The 22,905-nt window shown below is 40.5% G+C and overlaps 1 protein-coding gene across 1 annotated transcript in view; it reads left to right on the forward strand.

Annotated features, from left to right (window-relative positions):
* Positions 1 to 22,905, forward strand: part of DCAF13 (DDB1 and CUL4 associated factor 13) — a 33,408-nt gene that overhangs the window by 4,929 nt on the left and 5,574 nt on the right. The window contains exons 2-9 of the mRNA XM_063450286.1: positions 1,945 to 2,144; positions 3,611 to 3,718; positions 7,628 to 7,714; positions 8,965 to 9,120; positions 10,301 to 10,378; positions 13,562 to 13,644; positions 14,725 to 14,889; positions 18,266 to 18,401. Of these exons, the coding sequence (XP_063306356.1) occupies positions 1,945 to 2,144; positions 3,611 to 3,718; positions 7,628 to 7,714; positions 8,965 to 9,120; positions 10,301 to 10,378; positions 13,562 to 13,644; positions 14,725 to 14,889; positions 18,266 to 18,401 (1,013 nt within the window). The remainder of the gene's footprint in view (positions 1 to 1,944; positions 2,145 to 3,610; positions 3,719 to 7,627; positions 7,715 to 8,964; positions 9,121 to 10,300; positions 10,379 to 13,561; positions 13,645 to 14,724; positions 14,890 to 18,265; positions 18,402 to 22,905) is intronic.

The raw sequence follows: 22,905 nt of genomic DNA on the forward strand, positions 1-22,905 counted from the left end.
AATACCGTAGACATATACGTTTTGAGGGATGGATTATTGGTAGCTGGATCAAACGTTGATTTAGGTCTTAGCAGTCCTTGTTGTTGGTCCTGTTTAAAATTAGAAATAGAGTTGGATTGGGTGGTTGTTTTTTTCTCATAATATTCTTTTAAACGTAAGTTTCTTCCAAAACGGAACATCTCTGTGTTCCATTGAAACAAATGTGGTTTAGCGGTAGGAACAAAAGAAAGCCCCATACTTAGAATTTTTTCTTCTTCAGGAGTAAGCCTTCTTTCTGAGAGGTTAAAGATAGGAATCACTTCCTTGGAGGTTTTGAGCGATTGCCCAAATGTTTTACCTCCTTGTCCTCTCCTGATGTTGCCTCGTCTTGGCTCTTTGAACGACTGCGCGTTGTAGTGGCTCCCCCTGTTGTTTCTAAAAAAACTTTTTGTGGTCGTTTAGAGGCTTCATTGTCTGAAGCGGATTCCCCCGAGGTGACGTCTATAGTGGGGATCCTTGGTTTCAAAATGCGTTTCTTTGGGCGTCTTTGTCTATATTGTCCCCCTGTTAACCACTTATATACGGTATGGTCTCGATAATCCTGTTGAACCCGTTCCAATTTCTGCTTCTTAAATTTTATTAATTCATTCTGGTATTTAGCTACCTCTTCCTTTAAGTTTTGTTGTAATTTGTGTCCTTCAGTGGTATTTAATAGAAGCGCATGTTGTGTTTCTATGTCAAAAATCTTTTGGCGTACGTCTGTTAAATCAGATCTGACGTCTTTAATTATAATCAACATCAAATCGAGAGACGCTCTGTTTAATACTTGTGTCCATTCTCTGCAGACTTGCGATTTTTGTCTGCCTATTGTTGGAACATTCAATATTCTAAAACCTCTCGGTATTTGTTTAGATTTAAAATAATCGGAAAGAAACACTCCATGAAGATCTAAATCCACTGCTTTTTTATGTAATTTCAACAATTGAAAATAAATGTCCTTGTTGGTATAAGACGTGATCAAATCCAGACTGGATTTATCCCAAAGAATTGCCTTAGTTTCTTCTGGGGTAAATTGCAGAGTATCCGCATTCTCTGCAAAGGCCCCTGCTTGCAATAAAAAATCATCATCCATTTCTTAATCCTGGTAAGATCCAATACAATGCAAAGTAACTAGAATTCTTGAGTAATAAATTTTAAACAATATATGAAAAATGCTGGTGCATGAGAGGAGTTTTCCCTTTGACTCCAAATAATGAATATAGAAATACAACAGTTCTCAGCACTCACGCTCAAAGTATAAAGTAGTGCCTTAAGAGGCTTGCCGGGTGCCAGACTTCCAGGGAGTTAAATTGTAGATAAATGAAGTAAAGCAAGCTGCACTCACGGACTTATGAATTCAAATGGTGTTTATTCCATCGAAGGTAGAAAAAAAGAAGATCGACGTTTCGGTCCACACAGGGACCTTCCTCAAGATCAAGTGATACAAACATTACATAAAAAACATCTCAGATATATAGGACATTACATTAATTAGAACAACTTACCCCAGGTGATGTGCTTACTCGCCGGCGTTCACCGCTGAACACCGCGCATGCGCGCACTGCCTTGTGACCCTACGTTAACCCCCGGTCCATGCGTAATGACGCAACGTGTACACCGCTGTCATAGCAACGTGTGTAGACGTTGCCATGGAACCGCTGTGGAAGCTCAAATGAATCAAAACAGTGCCTGATCGTGAAAAAATTAAAAGTGAGATGAGAAATGGATTAATTTACATTCAATTAACTCTTAAAAAATGAAAAATTGAAAGAATGAAGGAAATGTAAACAATTAGTTAAAGGCAGATATTTAATCCCAGGAACCATTAAGGTTAGTAAATATACTATATTTATATATATATAGTCCTTTTCTTCAATAAGCAGAGATAAAGAATTTCTCAATCACAATTGTAAAATGTATTTTCAGTTCCGCGAAACTATGACCCATCACTGCACCCGTTTGAAGTGCCCCGGGAATATACCAGAGCATTAAATGCCACCAAACTAGAACGTGTTTTTGCGAAGCCATTTGTCGCTTCTTTGGAAGGCCATAGAGATGGGATCAACTGCATGGCGAAGCACCCTCAGAGCTTGTCCACCATACTGTCAGGTGCTTGCGATGGAGAGGTAAGGGTTGCTTTGAGAAAACATTATTATTATTATTATTATTATTAGAAAGATCTAAATTTGGCGTATTTGTGCCTAGATCAGGGGTGGCCTTAAATGGACAGTTCAGGCTGGAGGTGAAACATTTTTAAATGCAAGCATTGTGTTCACTTCTGTAATTTGCAGTGGTCATGGTGCTTGCAGTCTTTATGTATAACAATAGTTAAAAAAAATATAGAACTTCTGAGCATGTTAATAATAATCTAGGGTATTACATGCACAGTGTCACGACAGTGACCTCTTCACACAGAGTGAAACCCAAAGGAAGAAGTTTACTGGACCTTAGAATGGCGGGACTAGCGTCTGAGAGTAGTCAAGGGAGTACAGAAGACGGGCACACGACAATCCAAGCCAAAATAATGGGAAACCAGAGAACAGAATAGTCAGAAGGGAAGCTAAGAGTCAGATACCAAAAAATCAATCAGAATATAAAGAGCGCTAGAGGACTCAAACAAGAACCACACTAGGGCGCCTAACAAATGCCATGGTTGCCTCTTTATAGTGTGGGATCTTTTGCTTTAAAACCACGCCCCCAAAAGGTCTGGGAGCGTGGCCACATTTGAATTTTGGTGGCACTATTTTGCTGACGTCGGCGCGCATGGGCCGCGTCATAAAAATGGGCGTGTTGCGAGCGGCCGTCATCAGAAAGACTGAGCCGCCTCCCTTAAGTGTTGGAAGAGGATGCTGCGCGGGTCCGGCAGGGAAAGCTAAGTTATCGTTGCATACAGCACATGCATGTAATATCCAAAAGCTAGCTGAAAATTACTTTGGGCGAAACGAAGAGGAGAAAAATTGTACCTGTAGTGCCATGATACATGAGTAAGTTGATCAAGAGAGCAAGTGTAAAGAGGAAAACCACAAGTAATGGAGATGGGAATAGCAATGGAATAAGATTCATAAACAGGGCTATACATAGGACACAAGGTCACGCACTTAGGCTGGAAGAAAGGAGATTTCATCTAAGGCAAAGAATTTGTATTTATTTTTTTACAGTAAGAGCAATAAGGATATTGAATTCTCTGCCTGAAGAGGTGGTTTTATCAGAGTCCATATAGATGTTTAGACAGCAATTGGATAAATACTTCCAAATACATAACATACAGGGATATCATTTTTAATTAGTGGGGTAATAGCTGCTTGATCGAAGGAGATACCTGACTCCTATTTTGGGGTCAATAAGGAATTTCTTCCTAGTTTGTTGCAAAATTAAGAGCGCTTCAGACTGGGGGGGTTTTTTTTTTTGCCTTCTTTTGGATCAACAGCAAAAACATATGTGAGGAAGACTGAACTTGATGGATGCAAGTCTCTTTTCAGCTACGTAACCATGTCATGGAACATTAAGGGAGAGAATATGGAGAAAGACTGTAAGATGTGCTAATTTAGAGTTCTGGAATTATTTGTGATTTATCTGACGTATTTGTCTGCAGGTTAAGATCTGGAATCTGGTGACGAGGGAATGCACGAGAACAGTACAGGCACATGAAGGCTTTGTTCGTGGACTCTGTGTTCGTTTTTGTGGGAGCTCCTTTTTTACGGTATGTACACCTGCAAAGCTGTTTATTATTGTATTCATTACCACATCATTTTAGATCATGCTAAATCGACCAAAGAATTTGATTCCTTTTTTTTTTTTTTTTTTTTGCTTTTTTGAAATAGTTTTTGTTTCCTTAAGGGAAACAAAAACAATTTCAAAAAAAGCAAAAAAAAAAAAAGATTGGGAATACAACACCATTTTTTCCTTTTGGAATAGCCTATAAACAAGACCTTTTTCCAGCACTGAGGGGCTTTGCTTCCTTATCGCTGATTCAATAAAATGCTCCTCATAGAGAAGCATTGAGGACCTGATGAGCATGCGCAGCTAGTATGTGCATCCAACGCCTCTCATAAAAAAAGCATTGAACTCAAGACAGCCACTAGAGTTGCGTTTTAACCCTGCAATGTAAACTTTGAAGTTTCTGAATAAAGTGCAATGTTTAACATTACAGGGTTAAAATGACAGGATCACAGTACCTGGTATGTTGAAATGAAGTGGTATGGACTGTGGATAGCTTTAGGAGTCTTTTAATTACCGTATATACTCGAGTATAAGCCGAGTTTTTCAGCCCATTTTTTGGGCTGAAAAACCCCAACTCGGCTTATACTCGAGTCAAGGTCTGTATTATGGCAATTTGCATTGCCATAATACAGACTGGGGGGAGAGGGGGGCTGGCAGAGCTGTAACTTACCTGTTCTGCAGCTCCTGTCAGCTCTCTCCTCCTCTGCGCCGTCCGTTCAGCACCTCGGTCAGCTCCCAGTGTAAATCTCGCGAGAGCCGCGGCTCTCGCGAGACTTACAGTGTGAGCTGACAGAGGGAGCTGCACGGACGGCGCGGAGGAGGAGAGAGCTGACAGGAGCTGCAGAACAGGTAAGTACAGCTCTGCCAGCCCCCCTCTCCCCCCCACTGAACTACCACTGGACCACCAGGGAAGGAGAGCCCCCCTCCCTGCCATATATCAAGCAGGGAGGGGGGACGAAAAAAAAAATATATAAATAAAATAAGAAATAATAATATAAAAATAATAAGAATAAAAAAAAAATAATAACAAAAAAAAGGGGTATAAGGACCACTATGGGAGGGGGGGGGGGGGGGGGGTATAAGGACCACTATGGGAGGGGGGGGGGTATTAGGACCACTATGGGAGGGAGGGGGGTATAAGGACCACTATGGGAGGGAGGGGGGTATAAGGACCGCTATGGGAGGGAGGGGGGGATAAGGACCACTATGGGAGGGAGGGGGGTATAAGGACCGCTATGGGAGGGAGGGGGGGTATAAGGACCACTATGGGAGGGAGGGGGGGGGGATAAGGACCACTATGGGAGGGAGAGGGGGGAAAAAGGACCACTATGGGAGGGAGAGGGGGGAAAAAGGACCACTATGGGAGGGAGGGGGGGATAAGGACCACTATGGGAGGGAGGGGGGGATAAGGACCACTATGGGAGGGAGGGGGGGATAAGGACCACTATGGGAGGGAGGGGGGGGATAAGGACCACTATGGGAGGGAGGGGGGGGATAAGGACCACTATGGGAGGGAGAGGGGGAAAAAAGGACCACTATGGGAGGGAGAGGGGGAAAAAAGGACCACTATGGGAGGGAGGGGGGTATAAGGACCACTATGGGAGGGAGGGGGGCGATAAGGACCACTATGGGAGGGAGGGGGGGGGGATAAGGACCACTATTGGAGGGAGGGGGGGGATAAGGACCACTATTGGAGGGAGGGGGGTATAAGGACCACTATGGGAGGGAGGGGGTGGTATAAGGACCACTATGGGAGGGAGGGGGTGGTATAAGGACCACTATGGGAGGGAGGGGGTGGTATAAGGACCACTATGGGAGGGAGGGGGTGGTATAAGGACCACTATGGGAGGGAGGGGGGGTATATGGACCACTATGGGAGGGAGGGGGGGTATATGGACCACTATGGGAGGGATGGGGGGGGATATGGACCACTATGGGAGGGATGGGGGGGGGATAAGGAACACTATGGGAGGGAGAGGGTGGGATAAGGACCACTATGGGAGGGGAGGGGGAAGTAAGGACCACTAGGGGAGGGGAGGGTAAGGACCACTAGGGGAGGGGTGAGTCAGGAACACGGGGGGGGGGGGTGAAGGAACACGGGGGTGGGGAGGTAAGGACCACTGAGGGAGGAGGAGGGGAAGTCAGGACATATGGGGGGGGGAGGGGGCGCCAAAATTTTTTTTGCCTACGGCGGCAAATATCCTTGCACCGGCCCTGCACACACTGCATTCACACACTGCATTCATACACACACACACACACACACTGCATTCATACACACACACTGCATTCATACACACACACTGCATTCATACACACGCTGCACTCATACACACGCTGCACTCATACACACGCTGCACTCATACACACGCTGCACTCATACACACGCTGCACTCATACACACGCTGCACTCATACACACGCTGCACTCATACACACGCTGCACTCATACACACGCTGCACTCATACACACGCTGCACTCATACACACGCTGCACTCATACACACGCTGCACTCATACACACGCTGCACTCATACACACGCTGCACTCATACACACGCTGCACTCATACACACGCACATACGCACACGCTGCACTCATACACACACACATACGCACACACTGCATTCATTATACACACACATACGCACACACTGCATTCATTATACACACACATACGCACACACTGCATTCATTATACACACACTGTAAATAAATATTCAATTAATATATTTTTTTTTAGGATCTAATTTTATTTAGAAATTTACCAGTAGCTGCTGCATTTCCCACCCTAGTCTTATACTCGAGTCAATAAGTTTTCCCAGTTTTTTGGGATAAAATTAGGGGCCTCGGCTTATATTCGGGTCGGCTTATACTCGAGTATGTACGGTATATGGTAAAGGGTAAGGGCATTTGACTTGCGAATTAATATTGAAAATAAAATATTTTGTAATCCTCGGTTACCTATAACCTTTTACAGAAAACCAAATGGAGCATTTTGTTTATCAGTTATGTATTAAAATGATTAAGGCTTCTGTCTATAGATGTTAATAATTGTTTTATTTTAAAATCACATCTCTGTCGGCTGAATTGTGTAATGCTCACACCCTGGGCCTCCTTGGGTGCTCCATGATATCTAATTAAAGTTCTCCTAGGATAAATTCGGACAGTGGTTTTTGTTTTAACTTGTGTAAGCTGTAGTTCAATCCTGTCCCATGCAGTGAGGGGAAAGCTATCAATAAGTGGCAATAATCCCTTAAATTTATGCTGTGCAGTTGTACATTATCTGATCAGAATTTCTTGTTAGTCATTTGGAACTTTGCTTTTAAAGGAACACTATAGTTATATTGCCCCCGTCTGTAGGTTTTTATAGGACACTCACCCATTTGCAATAAAATAAAGTTTTACTTACCTTTTTCCAGCTCTGAGGGTCACTTGGCGCTGTCACCCATAACATGATCGAGGAGGTATGGAGATATCCACGATGGTCCAATCCAATGCTTCTCATCGAAGAGTATTGAGAACCTGATGAGCATAAAATGCTTTCAAGCATCCCCATATGAAAGCATTGTATTCAATGCTTTCCTATGAGCTTCCGCGTCACTTGATCGAGTTTTGCTCAGACAGGGCACCGGACGAGCCTCTAGTGACAGTCAGGAAGACAGCCCCTAAAGGTGGATTGAATCTTCGATCTAAACATTGCAGCTTAAAAAAAAAAAAAAAAAATGCAATGCTTATTATTGCAGGGTTAAAAGCTTCAGGGCAACTCCATCCAGACTACTCATTGAGATGAAGTGATTTGGGTGACTTTAGTGGTCCTTTAAGGAAATCTAAAATATATCTATTTCTTTGTTTTTACGATAAATCATTGATTCCTGTGTGTGTTTATAGGTGGGTGATGATAAGACCGTGAAGCAATGGAAGATGGTAAAAGAATATGGTGAGAAGGAGGAGCCTATACATACACTCTTAGGAAAGGTGAGATGACGCTGAATCGGTGTTCGGATTGAATAGTATTTATAGATTTCTATTTTAGGAGGTACATTATGCAACTTGGATAAATGTTTTTGCATTTTTTTTTTTCTTTTAATCTTAAATTTCTTATTTCCAGGAATATTAAAACGAATCTATGGTTAAAACTTACCTCTGCGTTTGGAGGTTTCATACTTTTTCTCATAGATTGAACTGTGGACTGCTGGAGGTTATGGAGATATCTGCCGCAGACAGCTGTGGTTTTAACAGACTTTCAATGCATTTCTCTAAGGTAGAACCAAAATATGGTGGTTCTCTCCATAGATCATTGTAAAAAAATGCAAGATTAGTGACATGCCTCGCCTCATAGTGGGAGATTTTATAAAAGCGTTGTGAATAATGCTGCATTGGGGACAATAGCCATGGAAACTGGTGGAAGAGACGGGCACATTCCATTGCCGACTCTTCCCCTTTTACATATTTGCAGCACTTTTGTGAACACAGCAGCCTTAATAGCAAGCCAGTAACCAACCTCATCCTGTACAGCAGACGTATACGCCAAGGAATCCATGCATAAAGTGTCATTTTTGAGATGGTTCTTTGTGGAAGTAATTTGCATATGCCCACCCAGAATACTTTGCAGTAGTAACAACACTGCCAATATAAGATTCTAGGGAAAGTCTTATGGCTTATCTGTGTGGGCAGATCTGTGTCAAACTATTTACTGTCCAATAATTTTCAGGTGGAAATGGTTTTCAGTCTCCTTTTACCCCACCATAAATCTCTCTTTTTCTCTCAAATCTTCCTCACTGGACTAATACGGCTACAATCTCAACTTTATAGATAATAACTTTTTTATTTTTATTGTTCTTATATTTAAATGCTGGTTTTCTGTGTGTAATTGTGTTAATTAATTTACATTTATTATATGCAAAATGTTTGAACATCCCATCCACTTATATCTTAAGTATGTGGAAGGTTTTATTTATTTGTAATTTATTTTTCCAAAAATTCGTAGTAGCGTTACATCACTCTCAGACATTTGCAAGTTAATAGTCGGTATAATTTTGAATTAGTTTCATCAGTATAACTGTAACATGCAAATGAAGATTGAGTCTTTTCTTTTTTTTTTTTTTAAATCTGATTATTATGTGCATTTGAAGCTTTTTAAACAAAAATAACCATTAAAATATGCAGAAACTTTGGAAGTGTGTAAATGATGGCATTTTCTCAAATCTCTGGCTTTGTCTTTCCAGTCTGTATTCACAGGAGTTGATCATCATTGGAAGGACGGGGTGTTTGCTACATGTGGACAACAAGTGGATATTTGGGATGAACAGCGATCCAGTCCCATGAGGTCCTTTACATGGGGTGTGGACAGCATTACGAGTGTCAAATTTAATCCTGTTGAGGTAGGTATATTGTGACTTACGACATATTCAGTTTGTTGTTTAAAGAGTAAACCCCATATTGCCAAACTCACACTGTATTGTGAGTTGTACGTGTGTACTCTGCCTACAATAGCAGCAATATCTCTGAACCATGTCATCACAATTAAAAACACAGTACTTGCTTCTCCACATATATAATCCGCCTGCCCAACCATGTGTTCTGCTTTTAATAAGTGATATATTAAAGTAAAACATGTCCAACCGGACTCGTTCCCTCCATATATGCCCCTTCCCTCACACACTATTGTGAATTGAAGCAAAAAAGAAAAAAATTAGAACTCTGATAACGGACAAAAGCTTAGAGGGACTCAATAGCTTGCACTTGGGTAAACTCAGGTTTCAAAATAGTTCTTGCTGACTTGTGCCCTTACAGAGTGAACATATTTGAAGTATATCAGACTGGTCCCACCCGTATGGGAAGTTCAGATCTGAAAATGCCAGCAAGTTCCCTCTGCACGAGAGATACAGCAACCTGAAACGACAGTCTGGGGTTGCTATGTCTCTCGTGTAGAGAGAACTTGCTGGCATTTTGGATCTGGACTGTCCATACAGGTGGGACCAGTGTGATATGCTTCAGATATGTTCTCTCTGTAATGGCATAAGTCAGCAAGAACTATTTTGAGATCTGAGTGGGGACCCACCGAAGGGCAAGCTATTGAGTCCCTCTAAGCTTTTGTCCGTTCAGAGTTCTCATTCTTTCTTATTGTGAATTAAAGTTTGCTGTTTTTATAAAACATCGGCACTGAGCTTTGAGCAATGTAATTCCCTTTTTGGATATGCAGGTACAATGTGTGTGTCTGGGTTGCTGATGTGGAGATATTGTTTCCATTTTGGAACAAATTAAAACTGTTAATATTAGAGTGCACAGCTTTATTTGCTCGCATTTATGTTTTTTTTTTGTTTGTTTTTTTTATAAATCAGATCTTTTCCCCTGTGATTGGATGCTGACTAAATCTCTTTGAATCAACTTATTTTGACACCTCTATTCATTCTTCCAGTCCATTTATCATGCATTTTCTTCACTTAGGCAACTACATTTTAATAATCGTAAACTGAGTTTGGAGAGGAATTGAAATGTTTTATTGATTTATTTTCAATTCTAATTACTTTGCTTACGTTGTGATTTTTACTTTTTTCTCAGACAAATGTCTTAGGCAGCTGTGCTTCTGACAGAAATATAGTCCTATATGACATGCGACAGGCCACACCACTAAAAAAGGTCAGTAACAAGTGTTTCTGTAATACAGAATGGAGTATAACTATCTATGTATATAAAGCCAAGAAATGCCAGCAAGTGTCTTTTAAACGATATATTTACTATTAATGCATTGTATTGGTTTAACGGGAAAGAATCCGCCTCAAATATGTGTGTTGTGTCCTCTTCTGGCACATTTCAGAGGTTTATTTATACATTATGCTAGCCAAATGTTTATCAAATATGTAGATTTTATGCTTTACTTCTCTTAAAGGGGAATCTGAAATTATTCAAAAAGCTAAGATCCCGCCATTCTTACTTTAGCTCGACAGTCATGATTTTTGGGTCCTCTTCTGACCGACTTGGTTTTGTCGAGTCCTGTTTGGGGACACCAGGGATCTCTCCCCTTAAAGCACATGTGCATCATTAGAGGCTCTTGTCTTAAGTTCAGGGTACTAGGACTCTGCACAGCGCACTAAAACATTGCTCCTTGTTGAGTCTACCGTGAGTGAGCTGGCCCAAGATGATTGGCAGGCAGACTGGAAACTGCAATGTGACCATATCACTGGCCCACACTATTTACCCACTTCCACTAGCGTACTACTTCTCAGAACATCGGAGTTGGGAGGTATGTGAGATGGAGGCACCCAGAATAAAAGTTAGCATTTCTACATTAAATAATTTTTTTTTCCTGACATATGGGGGCAGTACAATAGGGATGTACTCTTCCCAAGGGACAATCATCTGAAATTAACATAAAAGTTCCTCCCTCAACAGGTATAAGATACCAACCTGCCATGGAACCTCAGTTCTCTTTCTTGTTCCATCAGGAACGGACAGCATCTGGATTTGTTGTGGTGAGGCTAATGGGTTGCTGCCAGGTGGATCCAGCCCAATAGTCTCCCGGGTGGAGAGCTCAGTGGCCTGCGTGTATCCTGCAATTACTGAGCAGATATATTAAACTTGCTTAATTCTGAGTGCGGTCACTGGCAAAAGGATTCTGCAAAAGGTTAAAACAGGACAAGCATGGTGCTGGCCATAATCCCATACTGGCCAAGTCGAAGCTGGTTCTCGGTTTTAATGAAGATGGTTTTGAAGTGCTGGGAACTTCTGGTGTCAACAGATCTCCTGGAGAACAAAGAGGTTCCAGTAGAGGTGTTGCAAATGCTCAAATTGACAATTTGGCTGTTGCATGGCTAATCCTGCATAATAAGGGCATTGAGAAAGAGAGGTTCAGGTTGCTGCTAAATTCTACCAAAAGCTCTTCAAAAGAAGATCTTCTACTGATACAATCTTGCATTTTCTTCAAGACTGCCTTAAAGGAGGTCTTAGTTTATATACTCTCAAAGTTCTAGTTTCTGTTCTCAGCCATTTTTTTGGTAAAGAACTTGGCTTCAAATCCTCTCGTTAGATTTTTTTTTTTTTTTTTAAGCTGTCAGACTTATCAAGCCTCCAAGAAAGTAGTTTTTTTTCATTCTTGGGACCTATCTTTGGTTTTGAAGTCTCTTTGTACCCAGCCTTTCGAACCTTTGGAGAAAACTTCCTTGAAGCTCCGGTCTCAAAAAACTCAATTTTTGGTGGCCATAACTTCCGCTAAGAGGATAGGTGAAATTCAGGCCATTTCATCATCTGCTGAATTTACTAAAATTCTTCCTGACAAGGTTGTTGGGTATCCAAAACCTTTGTTTCTACCGAAAGACATCCAAGGCTATCAACCAATTTCCCTGCCTTCCTTTGGCTATCCATCTGTCTCCGATTTGGTTGGCACAAGTTGGATGTCGGAAGATCTCTGAAGATCTATTTAGACTGCTACATACAGGAAGAGTGACCATCTTTTTGTCAATTTCTTTGAAAAAATTAAAGGTCCTGTTGCCTCCAAGTCTACTTTAGCGAGATGGCTCGTGAACACGATTAAATTGGCTTATTCTCCCTCAAATCTGCCTCCTTAAAAGATCATTCTGCTAGAGCCATGGCTGCTTCCTGCGCCGGAAAAGCACCTGCTTCACCTGAAGATATCTTCAGAGCTGCTACATGGTCTTCATTCAACACCTTTGTCAAGCATTACAGATTAGATGTATTCTCTAAAAGAAATATAGGATACTAAATCCTAAACGCACTTGTGAACTTGTGATAACTGTTTGCACTGGTCATCATTGGGTTGTTTTAGGCTCTGGTATTTTATTAGCCAATTAACCTTAACCATTTGGGATAGCATTTTTTTCATTTATTTGAGCTATATTAGAGTTTTTACTACTGCAGCTTTCTCACAAGTTATCTCCTAGTACGTTTGGGATTTAGTATCCTTTAATTCTATTCAAGCCTTTATGGGGCTTCTCTAGACTAGTTGTGAGTCTGTGCATCTTTCCATGGGGTGTATAGTAAGTCTTTGTTCATTTCCTACTTTCCACTCTATCAGGCCAGTTTTGTCTGTCCACACCTATCTCATTAGACGTATTATCTGCCTCTGACTCTGCTTTCGGGCATAAGGTGTTACAAGCGGTGGTTGCCTAATTCCCACCCATAGGAGGGGAGTGTTGTACTGCCACCATATGTCAGGAAAAACTGCAGTTTTATTCGTAAAACTTTTTTTCCTTAATATGGTGGCAGTATATTATAATATATATAATATTTTTTTCAGTGATCGGCCTCTGAGGTTTTATTGGGACGTACTGAGGTTCCATGGCAGGTTGGGGTCTTATACCTGTGGGGGGAGGAACTTTTATGTTAATTGTTAATTTCAGATGCCTGTCCCTTGGGAAGAGTACATCCCTATTGTACTGCCACCATATTATGGAAAAAGGAATTTACGGTGAGTAAAATTGCAGTTTTCAGACCTAACAAATGGGCAGTGACCGTATCCCACAATGCCTTGTGTACGACTGCAAGTTTTGCATTTTGAGCAATTCGTTCTAGATACTTTTCCAGTCCCTTATTATATAGTTGACTATTTAAAAAAAAATATATATATATATATTTTTTTTTTAAATAGTATATACAGAATCCAGCGCACTTGCAAGCCTTTCAATATTTATGATAATTTATGGCATTGGCTAAAGTGCACCCGGTATTTTGAAAATTAAAAGTGTGTGCGCAAGGACAAAGAGAGACATATCGATATCTATATATGAGAGAAACGTAATATTTTATGTTTGAGAAATGTGTGTTTTTTAAGAAAAGAAGTGGTAATATTTCCTCTCTCCTTTTTAGGTTATTTTGGAAATGAGATCAAACACAATCTGTTGGAATCCTATGGAAGCGTTTATATTTACAGCAGCTAATGAGAACTTTAAGTAGGTACTTTATGTAGGCTCGGTACAGCATGCCGTTGGCTGGCCAGCTATTCTGTAGAAACTTACGATTGCAACTCTTTTTTCTAAAGCTGTATTGCTAAACTTTTCCTGGTCTTCCTGCCCTATTTCAGTGTCCAGTAGCTGGTGGGTATATTTAATATAAAAATGATTTTGCTTTGCTTTGCACATCGGCTATCTTTTCTACATTTTGCATTTAGGGTAATTCACTCCAATTTGGTGTTCAGTGAGTGAAAACACCAAACAACCTATCCCTCAACTTTTCGCTGTTTGCCTTCCAGTGTTGAGTTTTCCTTAAGCGAATTTTAGATGACTGAAAACGGTTTAGCCACTTGGAGGAGCCATTGATGCAATTTGGGTTCGACAGGTTCATGTAAATGAGAATTCTAGTCTAGTTAAATCTAGCATTTTAATTCATTTAGCGGTAGCTCAGAACATGTTGTTGGGCTACGGCCTCCGTAATTCTATTCTAACAATTAATTTGCAGACCATCATGGGAGAGACCAACCGTATCTGGGGTCTGCGGCTAAATATTTCTTTCAAATCTCTGTAACTTAGGAGACTTCTTGAGTTTTAGTAAATATTAGATTAAAAAAAAATAGATAAATGTACATTATTCCCTAAATATTTATTCACCATACATCAATCTGATAAGTTCCTTTCCTATTCCATGCTGAGACTTGAGAAAGCATCCAGTAGCGACACGAAACGCGTTCAGTCCCCAGTTTAATTTAGTGTTTGTTTCCCTCCTCTCTTATGCTTGGTGCGGGGATTTGCTTTTGTATTACTGTTTGTCACTGCTACTCATCGTGGTGGGCATGCCTTGTTACACCATAAGTTCTACGATTTTATTTTCACAAAGTCTTTTGAGTGCGGTGTTGTTATCTTGTTGGGCTTTTCTGTGCTGTAGGTACCATAAGGAGTGGTTATAAATGTTTAGCCTGCCCCTTTAAATTTAATTTTGTTCAGCTTTACCCAGTGTATGTTTAAGTAAACTTAACATATCTACTTTCTACACACTCACACTGCGTTATCATCTGTATGTATTGCTTGTTTCTACAGTTTATACACTTATGACATGCGCAACTTGGAACATCCGCTGAAAGTGCACATGGGACACGTGTCTGCTGTCCTGGATGTGGATTACTCCCCCACTGGAAAGGAGTTTGTTTCGGCCAGCTTTGATAAATCCATCCGCATATTCCCTGTTCAACATGGAAGCAGCAGGTTAGTGTTTTCCTATTCGGTGTGTTCTATCTAAATAGCAGGAGCATCTTATTTTAAATGCTCCTGCCATACATCGAATTGCTAGTAAAATGTCCTTCTTTTGTTTCTATAACGTTCCGCAGCAGTTAAAGCGGCTCATTTCTTCCTGTTTCTCTTACAGATATTGTTAGTGTTAAAGGAACAGTCTAGACACGTAAAGCACTTCAACTTCCTGTCTGGATTCTGTAATTCTTTGACAGTTTATAAAAGTGCCGTTTTTTTATAGTAATCTGCATTTTTAAAACTGGACAGACTGTCACTCGGACAGCAAGGGGGATTTTGTTTCCGCTTCTTGCACTAAGCTAGAGCATGCCTCTCAGTGAGCTGTACCAATGCTCAGTGAGTAGAATAGGAAAGCTGCAATCACGTATGAGGGCACTTGCGGCTCCACAGAAAGCTCTGATTGGTTTCGCCTGAAAGTCTGTGTCAGGAAATCAGGTGGGAGGCTCGCAAAGAATGCCGACCGCAGATTGGCAGCTTTTGAAAGTAGTTTTTTCAAATACTTCCAAAGAAAAGATGCAGAAAAAAATGCATGCATGTTGTTTTATCAGAGATGGTTCTTTTAAAGAGTTAAAAAAAAAAAAAAAAAAAGTAAACGGAATGTTCATTTAAAGCTAAGTATGCCGATTCTGAAAACATTAGCTGACATGTAAAAAGCAAAAGATTAATTGATGCGTAGTGCTGATTACAAGAGACCCTACATCTAAATTAATAGATACCTTATGTATACCTTGCGTACATTATAAAAATGATCACGTTTTCCTATTTTGGTGTTAGAAGATTATATTACATGCTATTACATGTGTCGCCAGTGTGAGTGGTCTCTTGAATAACCACATCCGTAGGAAAATGCATGCTGGTGCTGTTGTCATAGCTTCTTCAAACACAATAGCAGTTTGCACACTAATCCTAAGTGACCACTGGTCAGCTCACAAATATACTGACTTTTGAAAACTAACGTTTGTCTGTAGAATCATATATTTTTTTTTTTTTTTTTTATATGTATTAACCCCTTAAGGACTGGACTTTTTTTGCGATGTTGTACATTTGTGACCAGGCATCTTTTTGACACTTTTGTGGTGTTTGTGTTTAGCTGTAATTTTCCGCTCTCTCATTTACTGTTCCTATACAAATTATATATTGTTTTTTTCAGGACAAAAGGGGCTTTCTTTACATACCATTATTTATATAATCTCATGTAATTTAATTTTTAAAAAATGAAAAAATATGATGAAAAATTGAAAGAAATACACGTTTTTTTGAATTTTATGTGAAAAATCTTTTACTCATCTACAAAAGCGAATGAACAAAACTGCTAAATAGATTCAAAATGTTGTCCTGAGTTCAAAAATACCCAGTGTTTACATGCTTTTTGCTATTTTTTTGCATGTTATAGGGCTATAAGTACAAGTAGGATATTGCGGTTTCAAAACATACATTTTTAAAATGTATCAATAGTGACATTGTAACACTATTATCTGTCATACATTGCTAAATAACACCCCACATGTACATATTTTTTTAAAAGTAGACAACCCAGGGTATTCAATATGGGGTATGTCCAGACTTTTTTAGTAGCCACTTAGTCGCAAACACTGGCCAAAGTTAGCGTTCATATTTGTTTGTGTGTGAAAAAAGTAAACTAAATTGAACGCTAATTTTGGCCAGTGTTTGTGACTAAGTGGTTACTAAAAAAGACTGGACATAACCCAAGGTATTGCAAATGGGGTGTCTTCTTTTGCAAATGGTATGCCATCATGGGGGTAATTCTCATTCCTGGGCTACCATACGCTCTCAAAGGCAACGTAACCAACCTGGCCATTTTCAATGTAAAAATATTTGACCCATATATTTGACCCTGTAACTTTCAAAAACGCTATAAAACCTGTACATGGGGGGTCCTGTTCTACTCAGGAGACTTTGCTGAACACAAATATTAGTGTTTCAAAACTGGAAAATGTATCACAACAATTATATCATCAGTAAAAGTGCTGTTTGTGTGTGAAAAATGCAAAAAAAGTCACTTTCACTGACAATATCATCGCTGTGATATGTTTTACTGTTTTGAATCACTAATATTTGTGTTCAGCGAAGTCTCCCGAGTAAAACAGTACCCCCCATGTACAGGTTTTAGGGTGTCGTAGAACGTTACAGGGTAAAATACAGTGATAGCAAATTAAATTCTCTGGACTTTCGGCCTGGGTTGGCAGGCAGGTCCCTTAAATTGCAATCAATAAAATAACTTAATTATGTAAAAATATTACATAAATACACACGTAGAATTTAAATATATATATGCATATTTATATATTTGAAGTCTACGTGTATATTTATTTAATTATTTATGTAATTTTGTATATCGACATATGAATAGTTCGCATTCTTTTTATTTATTTATATATACATAGATATATATACAATTTCATTCTAAGTGTATTTTGATATAAATATATATATATTAATATCAAAATACAGTTAGAATAAAATTTCGTATAGATATATAATTTTTTTTACATTTTTTATTTTTAATTTTTTTAATTTAATTTAAATTATTTATTATTCATATTTTATTATATATATATATATATATATATATATATACACACACAATATATAGTTATATATATTGTATATATACGTGTGTAAATTAATTATCAGTGTATTTTTATATTAATATATGTACATATTAATATAAAAATACACTTAGTATGACATTATATATATGATATATAGACATATATTATATAGGTATAATATATGTCTATATATCATATATATACACATATATAATAATATATTTTTTTTTTATTAACTTTCACTTAAATTTTTTTTTTGATTTTACACATGCAGGGAGACTGCCTGTCAGCACAGACAGTCCCCCTGCAGGCAGAGACTAGGACACCTATTGTGACCATGTGGTCGCCCTGTTGGGCGATCACATGGCCCCAGGGGTCCTAAACCGCCATGGGGAGACTGTCTGGGCTGCAGGCAGTCTCCCCACACCGGGAGCACCGCCGATCGCCGCCGGGGGAACGACGGCGATCGGGTAAGTACATTTTAAATTTAGGACGGTTCAGGACCGTCGTCGGTCGGCAAGGGAAAAATGCCGATGACGGTCCTGAACCGTCCAGCGTCCTCAAGGGGTTAAACAAAATTATATAAATATTATTTATGGAAGCAATTATAGTACTTGGAAAAGTAAATAGATTCGTGTTGAGTGGAGAGGATGCTGTAAATGTGTAAACTGGTATTCTAAATTTCATTTATTTTTTATTTTTAGAACAGTTTTTACAGCTTAAAGTCTGTCTAATTATATGAACGTTTATATTTATTGTAGAGAGGTTTACCACACCAAACGGATGCAGCATGTTACATGCGTAAAATGGTCTGCTGACAATAAGTACATTCTCTCTGGCTCCGATGAAATGAACCTTCGTTTATGGAAGGCAAATGCTTCCGAAAAACTTGGCCTGGTAGGTTATTTTCAGTGTGTATTTAAGGGAGCGTTATGTTCTCCTTATAATTGTAAATAAGTGTGTGATGGCTAAGCATGTGTGAATATTTATAGTTATTCAAGGAAATCTAAGCATAGACTCTATCTGTACATTTGGTTCTACATATGTGGAAAAAAAAACCCTTGTGTCTGTAAAAATTCTAATAATCAATAACAATACTCTAGATCCAGATATTATGTCTTAAAATCAGGCATGTTGTTTGTAACAAAAGATGTTGCTCTGCTTCCTGACTGTGTCGGTTGGATATACCTGCGTAATATCTTGATTATCTTTGTTTTGATATATTTGTTTCTTATTCTGTGTGGTGATAATACACTTTTTAGTTAGACATAGAACACAACATGGTATGCCATTTACTATTGGTACACAAACCGGTTCCCTTGACCACGTAATTTGGGTATACACGTGTGGGATTCAACAATTTTACATTTACAATATATCAGCGCTCCAAATATTGGGTTTAGCATCCAGGTGGTAATACAAATCAAGTCCTGTTTATTTGATGTTACAGTATTCCAACTCCTATTAGCTACAGCCATCCTGCTGAGAGATATACGCCCTAACTGCAACAGCCTCCTTGAAACTTCCCCATGCACCAAATGAGTATAACTATTGGACATCTTGGGGTCCCAACCTAGCCGAAGGGTTCTTTATTCGAGGATCCCCATTAAACAAACTTCTGGGTCATCGTGTCTGTTTGGTTTATCCTATAATGAGTGTTGACTCATTCTCCAATTTGTGTACAGGGAGAGCCTCCCGTAGCCAGGTTATGTGGCACATTCATGGCCAGCCCTCCGGACTCAGGACATAGAACAAGCCCACAGAGCTTTGCTCCTCCTTTATTTTTTGCGACCCTTTTTGTCCACTCTTCAATAGACACAACAAAATTGCAAGAAGAAACCATACAGCAAAGACCTTTTTAAAGGCAGCGCAGCTTAAACAAAGCGGCCTAGCACTTAGAATTAAAATGTGTCGTGTTCATGGCTTTTCACCACCTGGACAGAAATTAAAGCTACATGCCCCATCACATCTAAATTTCCCTTGCATATGTTATGATGGATGGGGGTCTAGTATCCTTTCTCCTTGCAGGTAGTATTATACTATAGTTAGAAGCCCACCCCTTCAGTCAAACATGCCATCTGAAGTTTGTTTCTTTCTGCTCATACAAGTACTTGAACTATATTGACGCACCAGCTGCTGAGCATCATCTAATTCAACTGCTGAATTTCTACAGTAGAAAGTTGATAAGCGAACTCTGCTCCCAGAAAGTCCCTGCTCTAGCATAGAAAGTTATTTGAAAATCACGATTGTTTGGATCACTTTTGGACGCCGCTCGCTGCAGACGTTGCCAAGCCTGAGGAGTCACCGCAAATGCGATTTTTTTTTTTTAAATATGTATATATTTTTCACGGTTTTTAAGTTGAAATGAAATAGCTTTAAAAAATGATATACACTTCATGTTTGTTTGGTAGCTGCACAAAAGCACACAAAACTGCTACTCCAACACAATCTCCTAGAGCTCAGTGCTATAGAATAATGCGATGATCTGCAGCCAGCACGTTGCAAAATTCAAGTCTGTCAATCAAGTTAATTCCCCTTAGGTTTTTCTAGGACTGTCTGTTTAAGAGCTCTAATCATGACACTGTCTGCTTGACACTGTCAAATTTGCGGTATTTCCAAATTTTTCTTGATTGGAGTTTTCATGAAAAAGATATATGCATGAGAAGGAAAGTCTCAGACTGTATATAGTGGTATGTGCACTAATCTGTGAGTCTGTCTCATTCCGAATCCCGGACTGTATTTAAGAACCTATACTGCAATAGCTTCAATAAGTGGTTTTATCAGATGTCTGCTTTGTCACTGCAGAACACCCAAATCTAGGTGTTTTGTGGTTTTATCTTGGTAGTAGGGAAGACCACAGATTTAAATTTTGCGGTTTTCGGTCTTCCATGTCTTCCAAGATGCAGAATGATGTAGAATATTAAATTGGACATACATTGCATATGCAATTAAGCCCATCTCCATATAGGAAGAAAATTGTGTCCAAGATTGACGCAGACCATATATGATGCAGAAAATAATCTGCCTGACAGAATTGGTCGCCTTCACAGTAAATCAGAAAAGGAAAACTGAATGTATTTACAGAATAGTAAACACCAGTGTACCTATAGACTCCTCCATCTTCTCTCTGCATCTCCTGACTTCCTTGCCACAAGCTGAATCCTCTTTGCTTGGGAGTTCAGAATGGCCTTCCATCAACTATGTTATTGCGCCATAGTCCTCACAGAGCCTCTGGTGAAGTGGATTTTTCCACAAAACGATTTGGGCTGTTGTGAGCTTTTGGCTTACCGTGCTGGAACGCATGTGGAATACACAATAGAAGGAGCCCCAGGCTGAAATCTACCGAACGTTTTGTTTCCCTCGGATTGTGGTTTGCGGGCTTTCTCCAGATCCTGGCACTTCGAAGTACTGTCCGCTTGCAGAAGTTAGAGCGCAACATCACTGTGGCGGACCTGCGTGTCCAGATAACCACGTACAATTTCTGCATTTTGTGTCCAAATTAAGCGAGTGTCTACAAAGTACACTATGGAAGTTTAATTTACTTTGCGGATTTGGCACTTTGTATACCATTTTTACTGGACTTTTTAAGGGACCTGATTGTGTCTTGAATACCTTTTTGATATTTGATGCAAATTGTTTTACACACTGTTACTTTTTGGATACTGTGGCAGAGTTAGCAGCAATATGCGACATTTCTATGTATATTGTGATTATTGCCTTATCAGTACTCGGGTTGTCTACTACTGCAAATTGTGTTTTTATTTTTCCCTTTTTTTGTGATTTATAGACTCTCTGCATTTGTCTTTTTTTTTATATATATATATATTTTTTTTTCTTCCCTAATTTTTTTTTTGTTGTTTTTTTTTTAAGCTTTAGACTCCTAGGGTTATATTTCTGGCTATTTATTGTTAGATCTTTAGCACATACTCCCCTAATTGCATTTTGCTGTTTGTTGAATGTTGTATGGTCACTGTTAAAGCCCGTTAGGCCATAACAACTGAATTGGTGGCACACCCAGTCTCCTATTTTAGATACATTTTGTATTCCAGAATTGCCAACTCTCTCGCTTTTATTTTTTTTTAGTGAATATTCCAGTTAATGTTTGTTCTAAATTGATCCCATTTTTTGTTTGGGATCCTTTTATAAATTAGAATAATTTTTTTTTTTAATCCAAACCATAAAGCATTGTTTAAAATCAAATTTTCTGAAGATTCTGCAGTAGTTTTAACCTATATAACCCCTTAAAGGGACTCTATAGTCACCATATAAAAGCAAGAAAGACAGGTCCCCCAGCCTTCCTTCTTGCTTTTATATGTACTTTCATTTATTAAAAATAAATTTCGAGGTGTTTTTATATTAAAAACTTACCTCCGTTCCAGCGCCGAGCTCCCCGCTAGGCCGCGCCCCCTTTTTCGTCAAAATGACGAAATCGCGGGGCCCAATGGGACGGCTTCGCGCTGGACCAATCGCGTTCTTCATAGAGCGGCATTGAATGCCGCCCTATGAAGAACCTGAGCGCTTTACCGCGCATGTGCGCGGAATGCGCGTTCGCGAGCTGAGCTGTCTGACTGACAGCTCAGCTCGCTTTCTAAAATTATCAATAAGGGGGGGGACCTACTGTCCCCCCCCGGCCCCCACCCCTGTGCGGCGGGTGGGGGCCCTAAAATTATCAATAAGGGGGGGGACCTACTGTACCCCCCCCGGCCCCCACCCCTGTGCGGCGGGTGGGGGCCCTAAAATTATCAATGAGGGGGGTACCTACTGTCCCCCCCCGGCCCCCACCCCTGAGCGGCGGGTGGGGGCCCCTACAATTATCAATAAGGGGGGGACCTACTGTCCCCCCCGGCCCCCACCCCTGTGCGGCGGGTGGGGGCCCTAAAATGATCAATGAAGGGGGGGACCTACTGTCCCCCCCCCGGCCCCCACCCCTGAGCGGCGGGTGGGGGCCCTACAATTATCAATAAGGGGGGACCTACTGTCCCCCCCGGCCCCCACCCCTGTGCGGCGGGTGGGGGCCCTAAAATGATCAATGAGGGGGGGACCTACTGTCCCCCCCCCGGCCCCCACCCCTGAGCGGCGGGTGGGGGCCCTACAATTATCAATAAGGGGGGGGACCTACTGTCCCCCCCGGCCCCCACCCCTGTGCGGCGGGTGGGGGCCCTAAAATTATCAATGAGGGGGGGGGACTTACTGTCCCCCCCCCGGCCCCCACCCCTGAGCGGCGGGTGGGGGCCCTAAAATTATCAATAAAAGGGGGGGGGCCTACTGTCCCCCCCGGCCCCCACCCCTGAGCGGCGGGTGGGGGCCCTAAAATTATCAATAAGGGGGGGGACCTACTGTACCCCCCCCGGCCCCCACCCCTGTGCGGCGGGTGGGGGCCCTAAAATTATCAATGAGGGGG

The sequence above is a fragment of the Pelobates fuscus genome, chromosome 4 (genome assembly GCF_036172605.1).
Source record: "Pelobates fuscus isolate aPelFus1 chromosome 4, aPelFus1.pri, whole genome shotgun sequence".
NCBI lineage: Eukaryota > Metazoa > Chordata > Amphibia > Anura > Pelobatidae > Pelobates > Pelobates fuscus.